The 23650-nt window shown below is 44.5% G+C and overlaps 1 protein-coding gene across 2 annotated transcripts; it reads left to right on the top strand.

Moving 5' to 3' along the window:
• The first annotated feature begins 2879 nt into the window (after positions 1-2879).
• Positions 2880-23515, top strand: si:ch211-244b2.4 (uncharacterized protein LOC541512 homolog). 2 transcript variants are annotated; one of them, XM_041216380.1, is made up of 10 exons: positions 2880-3037; positions 6585-6736; positions 8755-8929; positions 10050-10197; positions 12148-12292; positions 14071-14176; positions 15411-15498; positions 18107-18209; positions 19103-19223; positions 21999-23515. In XM_041216380.1, the coding sequence occupies exons 1-10, from the start codon at positions 3010-3012 to the stop codon at positions 22064-22066; spliced, it is 1134 nt and encodes a 377-aa protein (XP_041072314.1). In that variant the 5' UTR covers positions 2880-3009; the 3' UTR covers positions 22067-23515. The 2 variants fall into 2 exon arrangements, with proteins under 2 accessions (XP_041072314.1, XP_041072315.1); XM_041216381.1 differs by lacking the exon at positions 8755-8929.
• The last annotated feature ends 135 nt before the right edge of the window (positions 23516-23650 follow it).

The raw sequence follows: 23650 nt of genomic DNA on the forward strand, positions 1-23650 counted from the left end.
GTGGGCATTACGGAGACATGGCTGCAAGGGGATCAGGACTGGAAGCTAAATATCCAAGGATATACATCCTATCGAAAAGATAGGCAGGTTGGCAGAGGGGGTGGGGTTGCTTTGTTAGTAAGAAATGAAATTAAATCAATAGCAAGAAATGACGTAGGGTCAGATGATGTAGAATCTGTGTGGGTAGAGTTCAGGAATCGCAAAGGTGAAAAAACCATAATGGGAGTTATTTACAGGCCTCCAAACAGTAGTCAGGACGTGGGGCACAAGATACACCAGGAGATAGAAAAGGTGTGTAAGAAAGGCAAGGTTACAGAGATCATGGGGGATTTCAATATGCAGGTAGACTGGGAAAATCAGGTTGGTAGTGGATCCCAAGGAAAGGAATTTGTGGAATGTCTACGAGATGGCTTTTTGGAGCAGCTTGTGGTGGAGCCCACTAGGGAACAGGCAATTCTAGATTTAGTGACGTGTAATGAGGCAGATTTGATAAGGGAGCTTAAGGTGAAGGAACCCTTAGGAGGAAGTGACCATAATATAATAGAATTTACCCTAAAAATTGACAGGAAAAAGCTGGAATCAGATGTAAAGGTATTATAGTTGAATAAAGGCAACTACAGAGGCATGAGGGAGGAGCTGGCCAGAATTGACTGGGAGATGAGCCTAGCAGGAAAGACAGTGGAACAGAAATGGCAGGAGTTTCTGGGAGTAATTTGGGAGACACAGCAAAAATTCATCCCTAGGAAGAAGAAGCATACCAAAGGGAGGACGAGGCAACCATGGCTGAGAAGGGAAGTCAGGGACAGCATAAAAGCTAAAGAGAAAGCATACAATGCGGCGAAGAGCAGTGGGAACCAGGGGATTGGGAAGCCTGCAAAGACCAACAGAGGACAACTAAAAAAGAAATAAGGAGTGAGAAGATTAAGTATGAGGGTAAACTATCCAGTAATATAAAAGAAGATTGCAAGAGTTTTTTTAGATACATAAAAGGTAAGAGAGAGGCAAAAGTGGACATTGGGCCACTGGAAAATGATGTTGGAGAAGTAGTAGTGGGGAACAAAGAAACGGCGGAGGAACTGAATAGGTACTTTGCGTCAGTCTTCACAGTGGAAGACACGAGTAACATCCCCAAAGATCAAGAGAGTCGGGGGGCAGAGGTGAGTATGGTGGCCATTACCAAGGAGAAGGTACTAGGAAAACTGAAAGGTCTGAAGGTGGATAAATCACCTGGACCAGATGGATTACACCCCAGAGTTCTGAAGGAGATAGCTGAAGAGATAGTGGAGGCGTTAGCAGTGATCTTTCAGGAATCACTGGAGTCAGGGAGGGTCCCAGAGGACTGGAAAATTGCTAATATAACCCCCCTGTTTAAGAAAGGAGTGAGGCAAAAGATGGTAAATTACAGGCCAATTAGCCTGACCTCAGCCGTTGGTAAGATTTTAGAGTCCATTATTAAGGATGAGTTTTCAGAATACTTGGAAGTGCATGGTAAAATCGGGAAAAGCATGGTTTCATCAAGGGGAGGTCATGCCTGACAAATCTGTTAGAGTTCTTTGAGGAGGTAACGAGTAGGTTAGACAAAGGAGAGCCAATGCATGTTATCTACTTGGACTTCCAGAAAGCCTTTGACAAGGTGCTGCATAATTGTGGCTGCTCAGTAAGATAAGAGCCCATGGTATTAGAGGCAACATACTAGCATGGATAGAAGATTGGCGTCTGGCAGGAGGCAGAGACTAGGGATAAGGGGGTCCTTCTCAGAATGGCGGCTGGTGACTAGTGGAGTTCCGCAAGAGTCAGCGTTGGGACCACAAGTTTTTACTTTATACATTAATGATCTAGATGAAGGAACTGAGGGCATCCTGGCTAAGTTTGCAGATGATACAAAGATAGGTGGAGGGACAGGTAGTTTTGAGGAGGTGGGGAGGCTGCAGAAGGATTTGGACAGGTTAGGAGAATGGGCAAGGAAGTGGCAGATGGAATACAACGTGGGGAAGTGTGAGGTCATGCACTTTGGTAGGAAGAATAGAGGCATAGACTATTTTCTAAATGGGCAGAGAATTCAGAAATCTGGAGTGCAAAGAGACTTGGGAGTCCTAGTCCAGGATTCTCTTAAGGTTAACTTGCAGGTTGAGTCGGTAGTTAGGAAGGCAAATGCAATGTTGGCATTTATTTCGAGAGGACTAGAATATAAAAACAGGGATGTGCTGCTGAGTCATTATAAGGTTCTGGTCAGACCACATTTAGAATATTGTGAGTAATTTTGGGCCCTGTATCTCAGGAAGGATGTTCTGGCCCTGGTGAGGGTCCAGAGGAGGTTCACGAGAATGATCCCAGGAATGAAAGGCTTAATATATGAGGAACATTTGAGGACTCTGGGTCTATACTCAATGGAGTTTAGAAGGATGAGGGGGGATCTGACTGAAACTTACAGAATACTGAAAGGCCTGGATAGAGTGGACGTGGGGAAGATGTTTCCATTAGTAGGAGAGACTAGGACCCGAGGGCACAGCCTCAGAGTAAAGGGAAGACCTTTTAGAACAGAGATGAGGAGAAACTTCTTTAGCCAGAGACTGGTGAATCTATGGAATTCATTGCCACAGAAGGCTGTGGAGGCCAGGTCATTGAGTGTATTTAAGACCGAGATAGATAGGTCCTTGATTGGTAAGGGGATCAAAGGTTACGGGGAGAATGTGGGAGAATGGGGTTGAGGAATTTATCAGCCATGATTGAATGGCAGAGCAGACTCGATGGGCCGAATGGCCTAATTTCTGCTCCTATGTCTTATGGTCTATATTTGGGGAAAGAGAAAAGAATTCAAGCGAAATCCAGGCGCTCACTTGACTTGCTGGATATGGGTTTCCCCCTATCCCGCTCGGCCGGAACTCTGTCCTGTCCAATCCCCGCCCTCACAATCCGGCTGGTTGTCAGTTTGAAGAAGGCGACACCGGGGGAGTCAGAAGGTATTTTTGCGGCTTGTTGTAGGGAGAGAATCACCTTTCAGAGCTCGGCATGGCTTCGAGAATAGAATCAGCGGAGGGTGAGTGGAGTTTAAGAACCGTTTCGATTCCCCATTGACCCCGGGAGGAGATGAAATTGAAATTTAACCTGATCTTCATTTCTGGTGGCAGTTTCGTTCTGTCCTGGTCACCGGCTCCGAAATTGATTTCAATGATTTGAGGGATATGGGATTTATTACAAATTGGATCTTAGGACAGTCCGGAGGAGGGGGTGGGGGGAGACGAGGGGGGGGTGTATTCTTGATCCCATAGGGAGAGTTCAGTTGGGGTTGCGCGAATTACCCCCTGATCGCTCTGCTCCTCCCTCTGTCCCGATAATGCGGGGCCAACTGACCACGAATCACTGTCCACCCCGGGGATCTCCATTCAAGACCTGGCCCCAAGTTCTGGGCCGCCCCTGGTAGAGCGTTTCCCTGCTCTCGGCCTCCAGGAGGGAAGCGAAAGTGAAAGGGATTCGGAGTCACACACCAGGTCCCAGATACAACTACAAGGTTTATCTTTTTTAGAGGCGCTGATCTGGGCTTTAGGGACAGTTTTTGCTCACTGCCCGTGCGTCATTTATTTTACATACTATTTAACAACAGAACTAGGCCATTCGGCCCAACAGATCCATGTTGGTATTCAACGTCTACATGAACCTTCTCCCAAACACTCCTCATTTCACCCCATCAACATTCTCCTACAGTTCCTTTCTCCTCAATGTGCTTCTCTCGATTTCTCTCAAATGCCACACCATAATTGTCAGTAAAGACCCTTGAATTGTAAGCGAGAGAGGTTTCCAGTCTGTATTGGAAATGAAGAGAGGTGAGGGGGTTATTAGAGTGAGACAGAGAAAGGAGTGGGATTTGACCAACTCCTGAAATACCCATTGGTTGGCCTGTTTCCCAGTCCTCACCCTCCATTTGTTGACAGCGCGTCCACCCATATCATCCTCCAGGAAGCCGTCTCCACAACCACCCTCCGATTAATGGCAGCGGGCGGACTCCCCAGGCTGCTGGTCCAATCAGAGAGCCGGATGCCTTGGAAGCAGGGCAGCCCTGCTGGCACAGTTGGGTATTGCTGGCGTTGGAGGGAGGATGGGAGGGCACCCTCTGAAGGCGCCTCAACCTTGTTCGAACAAGTGGCAGCCCGACGGGGGTCAGCTAAACGGCTCAAACATGCTGCAGGATAACCCTGGCCCACCCCAGCCTTGGCCCATAGTGACATCGTGAAATGAGCCAAGACTAGAAAACCTCAGACAGTTAGGACACTACGTGAGGAGAGAGAGAGAGAGAGAGAAACATGGTGGCCCCAGCTACCAGGGCACCACAAAGGAGAGGGAAGCCCCACGGCAGCATGGTCTGCACCTGCACGTGTGGCCTGTGGTTCTGGTGGTGGGTGGGGTGATGGGGGTAAGTACAGGTGGTCTCACAGGCCACCCCCCACCCCCACCCTGGACAAGCAAACCACCTCCAGGAACCTGCCAGGCAGCGCCAAGCCTGTCCACCAGTGGCATCCCCAGTCTGCCCACAACTGGGCAGTTACATATTCAGGTTCACTGCCAGCTGGGCAGCCCTTCCCGCTTCCACACCGGCAGGATCGGCCGGAGGGGGAGGAGACCCTTGTTGACCTGACGCTGTCTCCCGTTGTAATGTCCTCCCAGTCCAGTCAGTAAAGCTACCTCAGTGGCACAGGGATGATTTCACCCAGGGACAGAGTAAGAGAGGGACATGAGGGAGAAGCTGAAAGACAGCACGTGTGATATAAGGAGACACAGAGGGAGAGAGAAAGAAACAGCAAAATAAGGAGAGAGAGAGAGAGTGAATGAAAATGTGAGAATGGAGAGAGATGTAGAAATTCAGTACAAACTTACATTTCATAGATCTTTCAAACAAATTGCTTTATCTCCAATGAGTCACTCTCCAGTAACATTTTTACACCGGCAAAAAGCAGCAGCCATTTCGTGCACGGCAAGATTTTCCTGAAGTTATCATGACTGGTCTGTTTTGTATTTTAACAAAAATGTACAGAGTAGAATTCTGTTTGAGTGGAGAGCGTCTGATGTTCGTTAGGCACCCTCACCCTCCCCACCCCCCACCCCCAACCCCCACCCCCAACTCCAACCCCCACCCACACCCCCGACCCCAACCCCCAACCCCCACCCCCAACTCCAACCCCCACCCACACCCCCAACTCCCAACCTCCACCCCCACCCCCAACCCCAACCCCTAACCCCCACCCACACCCCCAACCCCAACCCCCAACCCCCACCCCCAACTCCAACCCCCACCCACACCCCCAACTCCCAACCCCCAACCCCCACCCACACCCCCAACCCCAACTCCCAACACCCACCCCCAACCCCAACTCCCAACCCCACCCCCAACCCTCAACCTCCACCCCCACCCCCAACCCAACCCGCAACCCCAACCCCAACCCCAACCCCCAATCCCAACAACCCAAGAAGAGCAGCAAAGTCCCTGAGCAGGTCAAAAGGGGTTCAAGAAGATCTGATTAGAAGATTCAAGGACCATGTGTTCTCAAATGCTGGATCACATTAATATGCCTTTTTTTTTATTCTCATGCTTATTATTAAATCCCTCCATGGCATCACCCCTCCCAGATCTCCACATTTCTCCATTCCTGGTTTCTCAAGCATTCCTGATCTTAATAGCTCCACCATTGGCAGCCATGCCTCCAGCAACCAAGGCTGTAAGCTCTGGAATTCCCTCCCTAAATCTCTCTGGCTCTCCACCTCCCTTGACTCCTTTAAAATGCTCCCCTTTAACCAAGATTTTATTCATCTCTCTAAGCTCTGTATGTGTCCCAGTGTCAAATTTTGTTTGATAATGCTCCTGCAAAGCACCTTGGGGCATGTTACGATATTACAATTTGGTAATCCTGAGTGTATGGGTGCTATATTAGAGCGTGTATATTAATGCAGGATCTTCCTTTCGGCATTAGCCATGGTTCAGTGGGTGGCTCTGAGGCAGGCGGTCAGGTGTTCAGCAGTACTGAGGGTGTGCTGCAGTGTCAGAGGTGCCATTGTTAAACCTCTCTTGGGTTGATGTAAAAATCCCATGAACACTATTTTGAAGGGAAGTTCCCACATCCTGCACCCTGGTATCTTGGCCAATATTTATCCCCCAACCAACATCAAGAAAAGAGACTATCAGATAATTATCAAATTGCTGATTGTGGGATTAAAAACAGAAAATGCTGGAAAAACTCAACAGGTCTGGCTTCCGTGGAGAGAGAAACAGAGTTAATGTTTCAGAGCTCTGAAGAAGAATCATACGGACTCGAAACGTTAACTCTGTTTCTCTCTCCACAGATGCTGCCAGACCTGAGTTTTTCCAGCATTTTCTGTTTTCATTTCAGATTTCCAGCATCCGCAGTATTTTGCTTTCATCTTGCTGATTGTGGGAGTTGGCTGTGTGCAAATTGGCTGCCATAACTGTTTTTTTGCACATTAATCATTAACTATCCAAAAGTACTTCATTGGACGTAAAGAGATTTGGGGCATCATGAGGTGGTGAAAGGGGCTATATAAATACAGATCTGTCTTTCATCTTTCCTTCACTCAAGAGGAAGACAGCTGTAACGATGATAGCACCTACAGCGATGACTTTGACAACAGTGATGAAGAGCTGAGTGGCAGTGATACAGACAGTCTTGGTGAAGGAGAATTTGATGAAGAAAGATGCAGGAAGAGTCAGGCAAAGGGAACAGAAACTATGGTAAGTGCTTTATGCAAAAAATAACATCAAACAAGGCGGCCAGGAGGCAGGCATGTCACAGTGCTTAGCAGAGCATGAACATCATGGAAGCCCCGTGAGGTGGTGAAGATGGAGAACTTGGTTCAGTAGAGCACACACAAATTAAGCAACATGTAAGATGAACATATTTTGATAATCATGAGAACGTTATTTTCCTCCCCACCATCTCTGAGTTGAAGATTATTTCACCAGCCACCACTCTTCACTAAGTCATTTAGTGAGCATCAGTCACCTGAGAGCTTGAACAATAAATGCCATGGAGATAACTAGGACACCACTTAGGCTTAATCCCCTCCCTATCTGGATCCACACTTCCAATGGGAACCAATGGGCAACCATCCACAGTGAAATGGTGCTTCTGCCACTAGTTCACAAACACTGAGGCCAGTTCCTGAACAGCCCAATACATCACTGGGGACCTTCAAGGCTTCTCAATTCAAAGAACTGGGGACTGTGGATATAAAGTAATTACCAAGAAATCCAATTGGGAATTGAGGAGAAACTTCTTACCCAGAGTGGCTAAACTGTGGAACTTGCTATTACAGGGAGTAGTCAAGGTGAAGAGCAAAGATACATTTAAGGAGAAGCTACATAAACATGAGGCAGAAAGGAAAAGCAGGTTACTCTGATAGGTTGTTGTGGAGCATAAAGATTGGACCAGACTAGTTAGGCTGAATGGCCAGTTTCTGTGCTGTAAATACTATTGGAGCATAGGAGATAGAACTTAGATCCCCTGTTAATCAAAATCACATGCAAATACACAGTCTTGCTCTTACCTTTGTTCTCTTTTGCTGCTGCTTGTAGCTACTCCTACCAGAAGAACTGCTGCCGTGCTCTGTCACACTCGTCTGTCTGGCGCTATCCTCACAGATGCACTGTAGCGTGGCTGCAACCTCCCTGTGACATCTGTTATCCAACTGGGTCGACCCCTCTTTCTGCTGCCCTCCAGTTTGCCCTCTAGAAGAGACCTCTGGAGCTTTTCAACTCTGAACAAACGACATTTTCTTTTCTGGATGTCAGTTATTTTTGCTCTTGCAATTTCAAGCACCCCTTCATTTGTCTTGTGGTCTGTCTATGGAATTTTAAGCACACGTCTTAGTATCCACATTTCAACGTTCCTGTCACCCAATGTTTTATTCCACTATTTTTTATTGGGTGATTTGCCAATCCCACGTACCAAGCAGCGCGTTTAAATAGTCAACACTGAAGTAAGTACCTGGCCTTATCTCCAAACCACCCTCTTTCTTGGAGAGCAGCTCTCCCCTGAGAGGCTGGTTATGTACATTCACTCTGAACTATAATCCTCATTAGAAACATCCTGAATAGAATACGAGAAAGACACACAAGATTGAGTCAAGGTCTATAGTCAATTCCTGTGCCTCCCTTTTAACTTCAAAGCTGACCACAATCTAGAATCTTGATAACTAAAATGGTTGCGTTTTTATATTATTTACTAATTCTTGGATACGGCAAGATTAACATTTGTTGCTTATCCACTAGTTGCCCTCGAGAAGGTGGTAGTGTGCTGTCATCTTGATCCACTGCAGTCCCATCTAGGGAAGATGTGCTCATGGTGCTATGAGGGAGTTTAAGGATTTTGACCTAACAACAATACAGGAACGACGATATATGTCCAAGTCAGGATGGTGTGTACTTAAAAAGGAAACGTTTACAGGGCTTTGGAGAAACAACGGACAGAGTGGGACTAATTGGACAGCTTGTCCAAAGAGCCAGCACAGGAATGATGGACCAAATGGCTGCCTTCTTTATGATTCTGTGATTCCACATTTCTCCAATCAGTCTTCATACCTCTGATCCCTAACAACATTGGTGTTAAGCCTTGTAGTTTTTCCATGTTCTGTCTCCAGTACTTGAGTGTTTCCCCTGTGTCTCAGTGGCCTAAACTGGGCATCCTGAAAAACCTAGCGGCAATCTTCAACAAAGTATATCTTAACATCAATACTTGCCTTTCCTTCCAGCCCTGCAAATATTACAACAAGCGTAAATGCAAGGACCAGAACTGTGCGTATCTGCATGTTTGCAAATATTACTTCAATGGAAACTGCAAATATGGGGAAGCTTGTAGACTGAGCCATAGGATGAGTTCTGACACTGAATCCTCCTGTTCCTCATTAGATGAAGACACACCAAGAAGTGAGTTTGTTTATTTAGAGGATTGTGTTATTGAAGACATCAGCGGTGACGTTTGTAAAGTGTCTCGTACTTGCTTTCAAATCCCTCCATAGCCTCCATCCATTCCTATCTCCATAACCCTCCAAGATCTCTAAGTTCCCAAATTCTGGTCTCTTGAGCATCTCCAATATCAATTGCTCTACCATTGGTGGCTGTGCCTTCAGATGCCTGGGTCCTGATCTCTGGAATTCCCTTCCTACACCTCTCTGCCTCGCCACCTCTCTCACCTCCCTTAAGCACTCCTTAAAACCTACCTCTTTGACCAAACTTTTGACCATCTTGCCTAATATCTCCATCGTAGCTTGGTGTCATACTTTGTTTTATAATGTTCCTGTGAAGTGCCTTGGGATGTTTTATTATGTTAAAGGTGCTATATAAATAAAAGCTGTTGTTGAAATCATTTTTAGCGAGTGCAAAGACCGGGAAAGGAGAAAGGTAGGAAAGAGCGAAAAGGAAGGAGGCAAAGTAGGAGTCATTAAATTATAAAAGGGATAACAGTACAAGGCAAATAGAATGTGGTAATGAGACACACAGGATCAAAAGATGACATCCAATCCCTCTACACCTGCTTGCCCTATCAGAACAACCTGAGAGCTCTCTGATTGGGTCTCAGTTCAAAGAAAAACATTCTCCACATCTCCACCTGACCTGCTGCCTGGTTCCAACATTTTCTCATTATATAAACAAAAGCTGTGTGTAGAGGAGGTGGAAATGGCAACAGCAGAACTGTTACCAGCAGCTGCTGTCTGAAAAAACAAACATCCCTGATCTGAAGTTATTGAAATCAGTGAGTGCAGTTGTGAAGTGCCTGTTTGAGAGATGAGGTGCCGTTCCTCAAGTTTCTGTTGAGCTTCGTTGGAACAGTGCAGGGAGAATGATGGGAGAGAAGGACTGGGACAGAGAATTAAAATAGCAAAGTGACTAGAAGGTTAGTGTCGCTTTGCAAAGTGGACAGAGGCGTTCCACAAAGAGGTCACCCAATCTGCAGTGGGACTCCCCTCAATTGGCAAGTTGTGGAACTGTGAAGTTCTTTTACTATTCATATTTTTCTCCTCTGAAATATTCTTTTCAAACTCCGCAGGAACAAAGAAGCAGTCTGCAGGGAAACATTACGAGTGGCAGATTAAGGATGTGGAAGGATGGAATGCTATTAAATGTGACCACATAATCGAGGCTCAGTACTCACTGCCTGGGACAAAAGGCATCAAACTTTACAACTCTGTATATGGGTGAGCTGCTGAAACTTGCCAGGGTTATTGAAAATGACAGTAGGGGTGTGAAGGAGTAGATTGTAATCCAGGAGCAGGATCTAAAATAGACATCCACATGCGTCTAATCTTGGCCAAGGCCCAACCATCTCCAGTGGCTTCATCAAAGAAGCGGGGGTAACCGTTGATGCTTGCACAGTGTTCAGCACCATTCCCAATGCCTCAGACACTGGAGCAGTCCTTGCCCACATTCAGTAAGAACTGGAAAAACATCCAGGCTGAGGCTGATAAGTGCAAATAATGTTCTTACCACAAAGGAAAGGATGCAAGACTTTGGTCTACGCAGCTCCAGGTTGCAGCAATAACATGTAGGGATACGTAACATGGATATCAGGGAATCTTGTTACAAAAACAGAGTGGTTATAACTTAATTTTTATGTAGAATAGGGGAAGCAAAACAGCTCAAGTCCCAAAGCCAGTGAATTTTTTGAATTTATTTAGAATGATTTTTAGAATAATATATTCTTGAACCAACAAAACAGCACGCCATCATAGATTTAATAATAAGCTTGAATTAGTCAATAATCTAATATTACTAGTTAACAGTGACAATAATATGATAGAATTAGGTTTGAGAGGGAGAAGGGTGATTCACAAACCAATGTTCACTTTCAAGTAAGGGTGAAGGGATCGGCTGGAATTGACCCCAATAAACTGGGCAGAACTATTAAAATATAAAATAATTGATGAATAGTGGTAGGTCAGTCAGCCAGGACCTGATGGTATATCCATCCCGGGATATTAAGAAAAGTCGATGAGAAATTGCTGATTTTTTACCGTTCCAGGGAGCAGTCCAGCCAGTTCCATTCTGGGTGATGACCAATAGAATAGAATAAAATGAGCTATATATGGAATCATAGATGGATTGATAAAAGGTAAAGATAAACAACAAACGAGATATTAATAGAATAATGACAAAGGAACCTGAGACAACTTGTGTGAAAAGAAAGGTTTCCTGTGATAGGGAATGCATTGTCCAAAAGGGCAGTGGAAGCAGTCAAAGACTCAAAGATAACTTTTCAAAAGGGAATTGGATAACAACTCAAAGGAAAAAATTACAGGGCGAAGAGGAAAGAGGAGGGGAGTGGAGCTAATTGGATAGCTCTTTCAAAGAGTTGGTAGAGGCACTATGGCCCAAATGGCCTCCTTATGTGCTGTATCGTTCTATGATTGTATACAGATACATACATAAATCAGGCATGATTTATATGAGAGGGAAAGCTCTCCTTTCTCCTCCTGAAAACAAGCAGTCAATTAACTGCCAGACCTGGGGCGATGTCTGGTTGAAGAAATGTTTTGGGGATTTGAGCCCTAACGCTTCTCCTCCCCAAAAGGAAAGCAGCTAGCCTTTCCTTGGCACCATCATCCACTGGGTGAGATTTGAAAGGGTAACTGTGTATCGCCTGGTGAGCTGGAACTCACCAGGCAGTATTTAGTGGAGGTAATGGTGGTCTTGCCCATCGGCCGGAGAACCAGCAAGAGCCCGCATGACCCCCTTTTCAGGAAGGCTTGCCACACTGTGCCAATCAGGCACTTAACCAGCAAGCGGCAGGCTTTCCTGTGGATTAAGAACCCCAGGGAAGTGGTGGCTGCTGTTGGTACTACACCTACTGAAGGCTTAAGATTGCTGATGGACCCAGGCACAGGTGAAGTTGGGGAGATGGGGGCGTGGGCTGGAGGTTGTTGGTGAAGGGGCCGGCAGCAAGGGCAGGGGTTTGGCCCTCAGGGTTCCCCTTCTCAATGCTCGGTACCTTCAGGAATCTTTTAATGAGAGGTTGGTAGGGTCCCTCCCATCAGGTTAAATGCCCACCACCAAACTCGCCATGGGGTAGAGCATTAAATTCTGCTCACAGTGGCCTTTAGCCAATGTGCTGTATGGTGCTTACAGTCAACGAATTCTGTATTTTTCAGCATGATCTCAATAGATTTTGATAAAATGCAAGTCCGTGGAAAAGATCTCCAAGTTCGCCGTAAGACCTTTGCTAATTCCCCAAAGAAGGATGAATGGCTCTGGTATTACCGTTGTAAGCACAAATGGAAACAGTTTTCAGCAAAGGTAAGAGAACAAGTTTGCTTCCTGCCAAGTATGGAAGTCCTGTTTAACTTTGGAGTCACCCAACCATTGCTGAAACCCTCGTCCATATGTTAGTCACTTCCAACCTCAACTCCTCCAACACTCTCCTCACCGATCCTCCTGTGATGCACCCAACACAAACTCTAAGTCCAAAAGCACCATTGCCTGCATCCTATCCCTCACTATGCCCCTCTGTTTGTATTTGTACATTTGCTTAATACAAACTGACCAATCTCACACAGGACTGATAAACTAATCCTAGGTTTGGTTTATTTGAAGATGTAGTGCTAGATTGCTCAGCAGCCAGGTTTGCTATAAAGATTCAACAGCTATTGTTAACAGGAAAGAACAGCTGCAATTCCTTCACACCACATGGTGCTGGTTAAACTGAAAGCTCCTCTGAACAATGTTTCATGTTCACATGGTTTACATCCTGACTACATACTCATTACCATATTCTCTCTTAAAGCAATATCACAACACTCTCTTTAACATTATCAACTGTCACGCATTCCTCCACACTTTTGACTCAAAACCCTCATTGTCATTGAAAGCAGGAACTTACATTTATATATCACCTTTTTATGTCCTCAAGACATCTCATTTTAATAATCGTTGTTATGTAGGAAATACAGCAAACAGTTTGTACATTAGCAAGGTCCCACAAATAGCAATAAGGTAAATGACCCAATAATTTGAGGGAAATATTTTGGTCAAAACGCTGATGGAAACTCATCTGCTCTTCAAAAAATGCTGTGGGATCTTTCTCTTTTAGCTGAGAGGACGGTTGGGGTCTCGGGTTAACCTTCTCTATAAGATGGGGCTTTATGGAGTACAACACTCCTCCTCAATGAATGGTGGACAGGCTCAAAGAGCCAAATGGTCTATTCAAGCTCCTATTTCTTAGGGCACCAGGAGTGTTAGCCTGGACTTGTGGTAGATTCTCTGGCGTAAGACTTGAACTCACAACCTCTTGACTCTGAGGCAAGATACTACTCACTGGATCATGGCTGGTACCATGAATAAGGTCCCCTAGAGCCTACATCAGAAAGCTTCACCAAACCTTTCTGCTAGAGTTCTTTTTCATCTTCCGATTAGGCACTTTACAGCCTTCCGGACTTAACATTGAGTTCAACAACTTTAGACCATGAACTCTCTCCTGCATCCTCAACCTCTTTGTATCCCCTTTTTTACAATATTCGTTTTCACTTTTTATTTTTTTATCCACTTACTTTTATTTATTTTCATTTTTATTCATTGTTTTATCCCTACCTTTGATCTTATTTTCAATCTTTTCTTCCCACCACCGTCCCCTCCCCCCACCCCACCCCCACTAGGGCCATCATGTTGCTCTTTCCAAAGTGCTTACCCTTGTCCTGCTATTACAACATTCTGCTTTCTGACCTTAATGCCGCCAGTATCACTATCATTAACACCCCTTTGTCTTTTTGTTCATGGCAACTTTGTCAATCACTCCTTTACCTCCACCTACCGTTGGCCTTCTATCCAGCTTCGCCTGCTCCACCCCCCTCAAACAGCATATATTTCATCACATTTTTACTCCTTTTTAGCTCTGAAGAAGAGTCATATGGACTCGAAATGTTGACTCTGGGTTTTTTTTCTCTCCACAGATGCTGTTAGACCTGCTGAATTTTTCCAGCATTTTCTGTTTCTGTTTCAGATTTCCAGCATTGGCTGTATTTTGCTTTTTATCTTGCCATTGTAGTTAATTAGATAATTAATTCCCTTTTTATTAATAGGGTAAGACAATCAGAAGTGCTGACATTGAAAGTCAGTATCAACTGAATATGCACAAATCCACCCAGATTACAGTGAATCACAAAGTTTACAAGATCTGCTTCCATGGTAAGTTTATGTAATGTTCTTTGAAACTCAGTTTGATAGATAGAAACCTTAATGCATTCAAAATGTGTAAAATAAGGATTTCCTTGGTGAAGGTAGTGGATAGCTCTGGCTCACTGATATAATTGATATCATATGGGAAGAGTAAAATTATACAGAGAAAGTTTTAACTGCACTCCTACCGCAATTTATTGAGTTTGGTAACATGTTGACATGCAGTCATATAATCTTAGGGCATATGGAGGCCACTCTGTCCATTGTGCCTGTGCCAACTCTTCTTTTAAGACCTATCCAATTAGTCCCACTCCTGCAACTTTTCCTCATAGGCCCTGCAGTTTTTTTTTCTTTTTGAAATATATATCCAATTTCCTATTGAGAGTTACTATTGTAACTTCTGCAGCTGTCCTTACTAGCAATGAATCTCAGATCATCATAACTCGCAGCATTGAAAAATGTCTTCTGGTTCTTTTTGCAATCACATTAACATTTAGAAAAGCTCTCCTTTTGGTATCTGTATTATGCTTTAGGAACTTGAGGAGTCCACTCAACCTGTTTAAAACTGGTCCATTATTCAAATAGATCATGGTGTGCGCATCAACCCCATTTATCTCTCTTTGCTCAATCTCTCTTGACATCCATACCCAACAAAAATCTACTAACCTGTCTTAAAAGCTCCAATTGTCCTCCAGCATCAAAAGATTTTCTGGTGGAGAAAGTTCCAAATTTCCACTACCCTTTTGTGTTTTTAAAAAATCAATCACTTCCTAATTCCAGTCCTGAATGGCCAAGCCTCATTTTAAGATCACGCTCTCTTGTTCTGGAAACAGTTTATCTGCATCTACCACACAAACATTTTTAACATGTTAGGCACCCCTCAATCCTCCATGCTTCAGGGAACACAAGCCAAGTTTATGAAACCTGACCCCATAATTTAACCCTCCACGTTCTGGTTTCATTCTGCTAAATCTGTGCTGTGCCCTCTCCTGTATCCCCTTTCTGAGGTGCAGTGCCCAGACCTGAATGCAGTTACTCCTGGTGTGGTCTGACCAGTGTTCTGTAGGATGAAAGCATCACATTCTCCTTGTATTACCCTTCTACTCACCCCACCACCCCACCTTGGGATAAAGGACAACTTTCCGTAACTCATTTAATTGTGTTTTGTGCATGTCTACCGGACATATTTAATCAGCTTTCTCCTCTGGTTTCCTGTAAAACAATTTTCTGATCTTTTTTCTAGAAATGGTGCAGATCAATGTGGCGACTGGAACAAAAAGAAGAGTCAAACGCAGACCTAAATTGCAAAGCACAAGGAAGGCCAGTGACAGGTTAGCATCATGAGAGAACACTGACAAATGAAAAGAAAGGCTGGAATTTAAATACCTCAACATCCCAAAGCTCACTAAAACCAAATACTTGTGTAGTGTACTCAGTGTTGTAATTACGAAACGTGGCAGCCAATTTGCACGCAGCAAGATCCCACAAGCAGCAATATGATGATGACCAGATAATCTGTTCTTTTGATATTGGTTGAGGGGTAAATATTGGTCAGGATACTGGGGAGAACTCCCCTGCTCTGCTTTGCAATAATGGCTGTGGGATCTTATACATCCACCTGAGAGGGCAGGAAGGGCCTCTGCTTACATCTCATCCACCACAGATGGCACCCCTGACAATGCAGCGCTCCCTCAGTACTAACACTCGGGGTGTCAACCTGGATTATGTGCTCAAATTTATGAAATGAGAGTTAAACCCATCACCTCCTGACTGGGAGGCTGGAAGTGCTCTCCACTGATCCATAGCTGAGAATGAGGCAAAACTTGTAACAACTGGGAAAATAACCAAAGTAATCCCATTCAGCTCATGTCAAAATCTCTGCCACTTGCTCTTGACCACATCCCCCTCCACACCCCCACCCCTCCCCCCCAGCCTACAGAGCTGCTTTCCCATGTTGATTAACATCAGTATCCTATCTGACCCTAAGATGAGCAAGACCACCACCCCCCCACCAACTATATCCCTCATTTCCACTCCCAGCATCACTGTTTACCTCATCTCCATGAAAATGAAAACCTTCACCCATGTCTTTTGTGGGGCCCATAGCTCTCTTTGCCCAGCATGTTCTTCACTTGCCTCCTAAAGTTCCATTCTAAGTAATATGCTAATGGGTTAGTGATGTATTGATGGCTTCAGATGAAGTCAGGTGGGAGGAGACCCACATGCAGCATAAATTCTGGCATGGATCTGTTGTGTTGCATGGGCCTATCATGGTACCATAAACTCTCAAATCTGCCAGACGCCCACCAGCCGTGTTCTCTCCCACACCTACACTTGCTCATCTACCCTTCCTGCCATAGTATCATCAAACCTCAGAATGGTACAGCACAAGAGGAGGCCATTCAGCCCATTCTGCCTGTGCTGGCTCTCTGGTAGAGTCTCAATTCCCTTCTCTTTCCATTTTTGGTGGTACTTCATAGTCCAAACTCCAGTGCTTCATCTTAACAACCTAGTTTAAAATGGAATGCTCCCCAGACATTCTCTTTGGTGTCCTCTTTGTAGCCTCCATTTCTATTATTCTGTAAGGAGGTTATGTTGAACTTGTATAAGACACAGGTTCCGCCTCAGTTGGAATATTGTGTCCAGTTCTGCGCACCGCATTTTAGAAAAGATGTGTAGGCATTAGAGAGACTGCAGAAACGATTCATGAGAATGGTTCCAGGGTTGAGGAACTTCAGTTACGTAGATTGGAGAAGTTGGTTCTGGTTTTCTTGGTGAAGAGAAGCTTGAGAAGAGATTTGATAGAAGTATTCAAAGTCATGAGGGGTCTGAATAGGGTAGATAAGGAAAAGCTGTTCCCATTGGTGGGAAGATTGAGAAGCGAAGAATACAGATTTAAGGTAATTGGCAAAAGAAGCAATGGTGGCATGAGGAAAAACTTTTTCATGCAGTGAGTGGTTAGGATCTGGGATGCACTGCCTGAGAACATGGTGGAGGCAGGATCAATCAAGGCATTCAAAAGGGAATTGAATTATTTTCTGAAAAGGCAGAATGTGCAGGGTTACTGGGAGAGTGAATCTAGGTGAATTGCTCCTTCGGAGAACCGGCACAAGCACGATGGGCCGAATGGTCACCTCCTGTACTGTAACCATTCTCTTGTTCTATGGAAAGTTACGATTGAATCTGCTTCCACTTCACTTTCAGACAGCGCATCCCAGATCACAACAACTCGCTAAGTAAAAAGAAAAAAAAGATTCCTCATGCCATCTCTGGTTCTTTTGTCAATCACATTAAATCTGTTTTCTCTGGTTACTGATCCTTCTGCCACTGGAAACAATTTCTCCTTCTTTATTCTTATCATGATCCTTCATGATTTTGAACACCTCTATCAAATTTCCTCTTAATCTTTTCTGTTTGAAGGAAAACAACACTGGTTTCTGCAGTCTTGCCACAAACTGACATCTTTCATCCTTGGTACCATTCCAGTAAATCTCCTAGCATCTTCTTTAGGTCCTTGATGTCCTTCTTAAAGTGTGGTACCAAGAATTGAACTCAATAATCCAAGTGGGGCCTAACCAGTATTTTTTTTCCCTAAAAGTTTTGCATAACTTGCTTGGTTTTGTATTCTCTGCCCCTAGCTATAAAGCCCAGGAACCCAATGGCCTTCTTAACATCCTCCTCCACTTATACTCACTGACCTCCAGTGGTTTCCCTCCCTGCAATATGATCAAATCAAAATCTTCATCTTGACTTACCAAGCCCGGCCAGCACATCCCTCCTGCTGACCTTTGCCGTCTTTTCCAGGCATGTATGCCAATGTTGGGTCCTTTTTGGTTAGTTTAAGGTGGGATTTCTTTCTAATTGTTAGTGGGGATGTTCATCCCAGGCAGTGATTCTAAAATTTGTGTTTGTTTTTTTTGGTGTGTGTGTGATGCTCAGTCCTTCAGGATCAATGAGCCAGTTAATTCTTTCTGGGCAGCATCAACAATACAAGTGGCAGTTTTCAGGAAAACATGGCAACTGGCACGACTACAAGACACGGGTAAGGAATTGTTTAGTGACCAAAGTTTGTGCTTTGTGAAACTTATGATTAATAAGAGCTGAAGCATTATCTGCCAGTGAACAGACTCACTCCTTTCAGTGAGAGGACACAAAGACCTCACCCTACAGACGCCCCAACTGCTTTGTGTAGATTTGGCACCACTGGGACATGACGTGCCAGTCAGAGCTCGTGATGTACTGGTTCAACCAGGCACTGGGAAAATACCAAATATTCTGGAGCTCAGTCCTTACCACCCACTCCCACCCTCCTCACACCCTACAACAGTTCAAGGACAATGGGTTGAGAATTGGCATAACATGCCCGCATTTTCTTGATGTATGTGCCTGGCAGTCTGGCTTCCTGAAATTGGAGAATTTGTCATTATGAGTTTGTCCATTCTGTTTGGTGGCTGAGAAAAGATAGTTGTTTCTTAGAATTGTCAGTCTCCATGAGACACAACTAAATCCGCCAATAATATGAGAGGTAACCAACACAACAACTAACCAACCAATCATATGGAAGGTAGCCAGTACGACAACTAACCAACCAATCATATGGGAGGTAGCCAGTACGACAACTAACCAACCAATCATATGGGAGGTAGCCAGTACGACAACTAACCAACCAATCATATGGGAGGTAGCCAGTACGACAACTAACCAACCAATCATATGGAAGGTAGCCTGTACCATCCCCAAACGTGCATTTGATCATCTAACCAGACTTGGGTGGATATTTTGAGACTTTCTGGAACTGGGACAAACTGATTGGCTAGGCAACTAGTCTGAAGCAGACCGGGTTAAGTGAAGTGGGCTGATCTTGCTCAATATTAGCAACATAAAGATCATGGCATCCAAGGGCCTTTTTTTCTCACTTTTCCCTATATCTCATAGAGAGGAACAGACACTGAATGTTCAGTGAGCAGTAGGGAGATTGAATCTGCATACCTGCAAAATCAACAGGGCTGCATGACCTTCTATGTTAATCATGACAAGCTGCAACTGGACTTCTCGGGTAAGTGATGCTCTTGGGTGGACCAACTGATTCTACTAAATGATGTTTCTGTGATGTAACCTCTGTGTCTCTATGTTTACCCTTTACCCTTTGTGACACAATTCATTTACTAAGACTAGTTGTGGATTGGAAGAGCCAAGTCTTGGGGAATCCACAAGTGAATGTAACCAGCTACAGTCATTCAAACTGCCCCACACTTGTCCTGCTGGGAACACTCTGACCATTAATTAATTAATGGCAGGTCATCTGGAATCTGGTGGATAAATCCCAGTTGCTCGAGTTCAGAGACTGTTAAAGATGGGAATGCTTCTCTGAGGCTGACTTTACACTGAGATTGTTTCCCGTTACAACCATCCGGTTCCTATCAGGGAGCCAAGCTAGTTGGTCAATTATTGATGGCCCATGGAATGCTGCAAGTTAGTCCTCATGAAATGTTTTTTGAAATTAGTACAACATCCAATGATCCCCTTTGCACCAGAGGGCTGACTTTCTGCCAAATGCACTTCTCTTTGGTGCTGACCCTAATTAGCTCCCCCCACCAGAAGAGAGGAGGTGAAGGATACTACAAAGGCTATGGGCCCTGACAATATTCTGGCAATATTGCTGAAGACTTGTGCTCCAGAACTTGTCATGCTCCTAGCCAAGCTGTTCCAGTACAGCTACAACACTGGCATCTACCGGCTATGTGGAAAATTGCCCAGGTATGTTCTGTAGGCAAAAATCAGGACAAATCCAACTCGGCCCCATCAATCTACTCTCAATCATCAGTAAAGTGATGGAATGGGTCGTTGACAATGCTATCAAGTGGCACTTACTCAGCCGCTCACTGATGCCCATTTTGGGTTCCATTGAAGCCCTGATTCCTGGCCTCATTACATCCTTGGTTCAAACATGGGAAAAAAAAGCTAAACTCAAGCAGTGAGGTGAGACTGACAGTCCACAACATTAAGGCAACATTTGACTGAGTGTGGCATCAAAGGAGCCCTAGCCCAACTGGAGTCAATGGGAATCATGGGAAACCTCTCTGCTGGTTGGAGTCATACCTAGCACAAAGGAAGATGGTTGTGGTTGTTGGAGGCCAATCATCTCAGTTGCAGGACATCACTGCAGGAGTTCCTCAGGGTAGTGTCCTAGGCCCAACCATCTTCAGCTGCTTCATCAATGACCTTCCCTCCATAATGTCAGAAGTGGGGATATCCACTGATGATTGCACAATGTTCAGCACCATTTGTGACAGCTCAGATACTGAAAAAGTCTGTGTCCATATGCAGCAAGACCTGGACAACATTCAGGTTTGGGCAGACATGTGGCAAGTAACATTCGCACTACACAAGTGCCAGGCAATGACCATCTCCAGCAAGAGGGAATCTAAACATCTCCCCTTGATGTTCAATAGCACTACCATCGATGAATACCCCACTATCAACATCCTGTGGGTTACCATTGACCAGAAACTGAACTGGACTAGCCATATAAACACTTTGGCTACAAGAGCAGGTCAGAGGCTGGGAATTCTGCAGAGACTAACTCACCTCCTGATTCCCCAAAGCCTGTCCACCATCTACAAGGCACAAGTCAGGAGTGTGATGGAATACTCCTCACTTGCCTGGATGTGTGCAGCTCTAACAACACAAGAAGCTTGACACCATCCAGGACAAAGCAGCCTGCTTGATTGACACCACATCCACAAACATTAACTCCCTCCACCACCAACGCACAGTAGCAGCAGTGTGTACCATCTACAAGATGCACTGCAGGAACTCACCAAGACCCCTTAGCACCTTCCACCACCTGGAAACTCCCCTCCAAGTCACTCACCATCCTGACTTGGAAATATATCGGCCGTTCCTTCACTGTCGCTGGGTCAAAATCCTGGAACTCCGTCCCTAACAGCACTGTGGGTGTACCTACACCACATTGACTATAGTGGTTCAAGAAGGCAGCTCACCACCACCTTCTCTTGAGCAATAAAAATGCAATAATCATTGGCCTTGCCAATGATGCCCACATCATGGGAAAAAAAAGCTATTGATCTCACAATTACATCATTGTGCCATTTGCGTGAGTTCCCTTCACTCCTCTGAGTTGAATAAAAACCTTTCTAGTCGTTTCAAAGTCTGAAGTAAGAAACGTAACTGCATAACTAATACCTAGTTTGGGCTATTTCTTCTCAATTTCAAAAATTTAAATCTCAGCAGGTTAGATCTTGACTTCATGAACTAGTGCAGAGCAGGAGAGAAATAAAACACCTGTCCCTTTTAAATCTTCCTGATATTTATTTCTGTTGAAGTTGATGGAAATTGACTTCAACCACACTGCTGCTACTGTGTGTCAGTGGTGCAGGGAGTGAATGTTTGTGGATGTGGTGCCAATCAAGCGGGGCTGCTTTGTCCTGGATGGTGTCAAGCTTCTTCAGTGTTGTGGGAGCTGCACTCATCCAGGCAAGTGGGGAGTGTCCCATCACACTCCTGACTTGTGCCTTGTGGATGATGGACAAGCTTTGGGGAGTCAGAAGGTGAATTACTCATCGCAGGATTCCTAGCCTCTGACCTGCACTTGTAGCCAGTGTGTATATAGCTAGTCCAGTTCAGTTACTGGTCAATGGTAACCCCCAGGATATTGATAGTGGATGATCAGTCATGGTAATATCAAATGTCAAGGCGAGATGGTTAGATCCTCCCTTGTTGGAGATGATCACTGCCTGTGGCACAAATGTTCACTCCAGTTAAAATTGTAAAGATTAGATATCTTAATGTTTTCATTTTAATTTTTCAGCTATGCTACAGACTAACCTGTCCACTGGTGCAAAACGCTGTATCCGCCGGCTTTCCCTGCCACGATAAGCTGCCTCATAAACCAGTGAATTGCCTCTGTCTGACGATCCTGCGTGTTACCGATCTTCTTGTGGAGAAAGAGGTGGAAGCTGCTTTGCAACAATTGATAAAGCGGCTTCGAGCAATGATGAGGCTCCTCCACTGATCCCCATAGCATCCAAGCTGCAAGCCGACTAACTGGCAATAGCCATGCATTTGATAAATTTGCTGATTATTTTTCAAATCATTAAACTGCCAAACTTATACCACTGCCTTCCCTGACCTGAGCAATAAGGAACATTTTTTAAAAAAAAAGGATGAAAAACCTTAAGAATTTTTGCAATGAGACGTTAAACTGAGGCCTGATCCACCCTCTCAGGTGGACATAAACGATACCATGGTACTGTTCCGAAGGAGAGCAGGAAAGTTCTCCCCGGTGTCCTATCCAATGTTTGTCATAGAAACAATATGCCTTTGAAAAAGAAACATTTTTTTGTGTGCAAATTTACTGCCATGTTTTCTACATTAAAACAGTAACTGCACTTCAAAAAAGTACCTTAGCTGTTGGAAAGGACTTTGGGGCATCCTAAAAGGAGCTAGAGAAATACAATCCCTTTTTTTTTCATCTTTCTTTTCAGATGCTCCTTAAAACTTACCTCTTTGACTAGCCTTTAGGCCACTTGCCCCAATATTTCCTTATCTGGTCAGTCCTTGGCTGATGAGCTGATCCAAGCTCCTTGGGATATTTGACAATGTTAAGGGTATTGTATAAGTGCAAGTTATTAGTGAGTATGATATTTACACCAGATCATTGTAAAGGAAACAGTGCTGCAAACAGAGTAAGCTTTTATTAACATTTTTTGATCAGTGAAAAAGCAGGTGATAGTAAAACAGCTGCCACCTTGTGTGGTGATGGGGGTTGCCAACTGTCTATGATTGCCCTGGAGACTCTGTGAATTCAATATCAGCAGCTTTCCTTCCCTAAAGGACATTGATGAACCCGCTGTCTTTTTGCAACAAGTTTAACGGCTTGCTGGTCATTTTTTAAAAAACGGGTACTAGTTTATTGATTTCCAGATGTTTTTAAACTAAATTCAGTTTCTCAAACAGCTGTGGGGAGATTTGATATTACCTAGGCCTTTGGATTATTGGCTCAGTAACATCACCACAACCCTATTCTATCCCAATGCTATTACTCCCCGAGAAGGCTGGGGAGTAAATGGTGGAATGGCCCATACATCATCCTTAGCAAAAATATACATTGGCATCAAGGGCTTTGAGATAGGTAACAATATCGGTAGTAATATAACCCCTGGGGTTTATATTAAAATTGGTTCTTTTTTTTGTGCAATGCTGGAAATATTTATCTCAGCTAATTTGTTGCATTGTGAACTGGTGACAATCTAAATAATTCATCTTTTTCTTGAATTGTCCTTTATCTATGGTGTTTTGTATCTGAATAAACTGGGGATGAAATTGTGTTGCTGCTCATGTATCCTGGACTCTGTAATACACCGCATCATACAATGTTACAGCCCATAACCAGGCCATTCAGCCCAGTGTGCCTGTGTCAGCTCTTTGAAAGACCTATCCTGTTTAGACCCAGGCACCAGC

Source organism: Carcharodon carcharias, chromosome 21, assembly GCF_017639515.1.
Source record: "Carcharodon carcharias isolate sCarCar2 chromosome 21, sCarCar2.pri, whole genome shotgun sequence".
Lineage (NCBI taxonomy): Eukaryota > Metazoa > Chordata > Chondrichthyes > Lamniformes > Lamnidae > Carcharodon > Carcharodon carcharias.

What these genes read in the sequence shown, in the direction of transcription:
- si:ch211-244b2.4 (XM_041216380.1), top strand. Translation starts at nt 3,010, where the DNA reads ATGGCTTCGAGAATAGAATCAGCGGAGG. An exon ending in CTTTACAACTCTGTATATGG is followed by an intron (nt 10,198 to 12,147) that starts GTGAGCTGCTGA and finishes TGTATTTTTCAG; the next exon opens with CATGATCTCAATAGATTTTG. An exon ending in ACAAGGAAGGCCAGTGACAG is followed by an intron (nt 15,499 to 18,106) that starts GTTAGCATCATG and finishes TGTGATGCTCAG; the next exon opens with TCCTTCAGGATCAATGAGCC.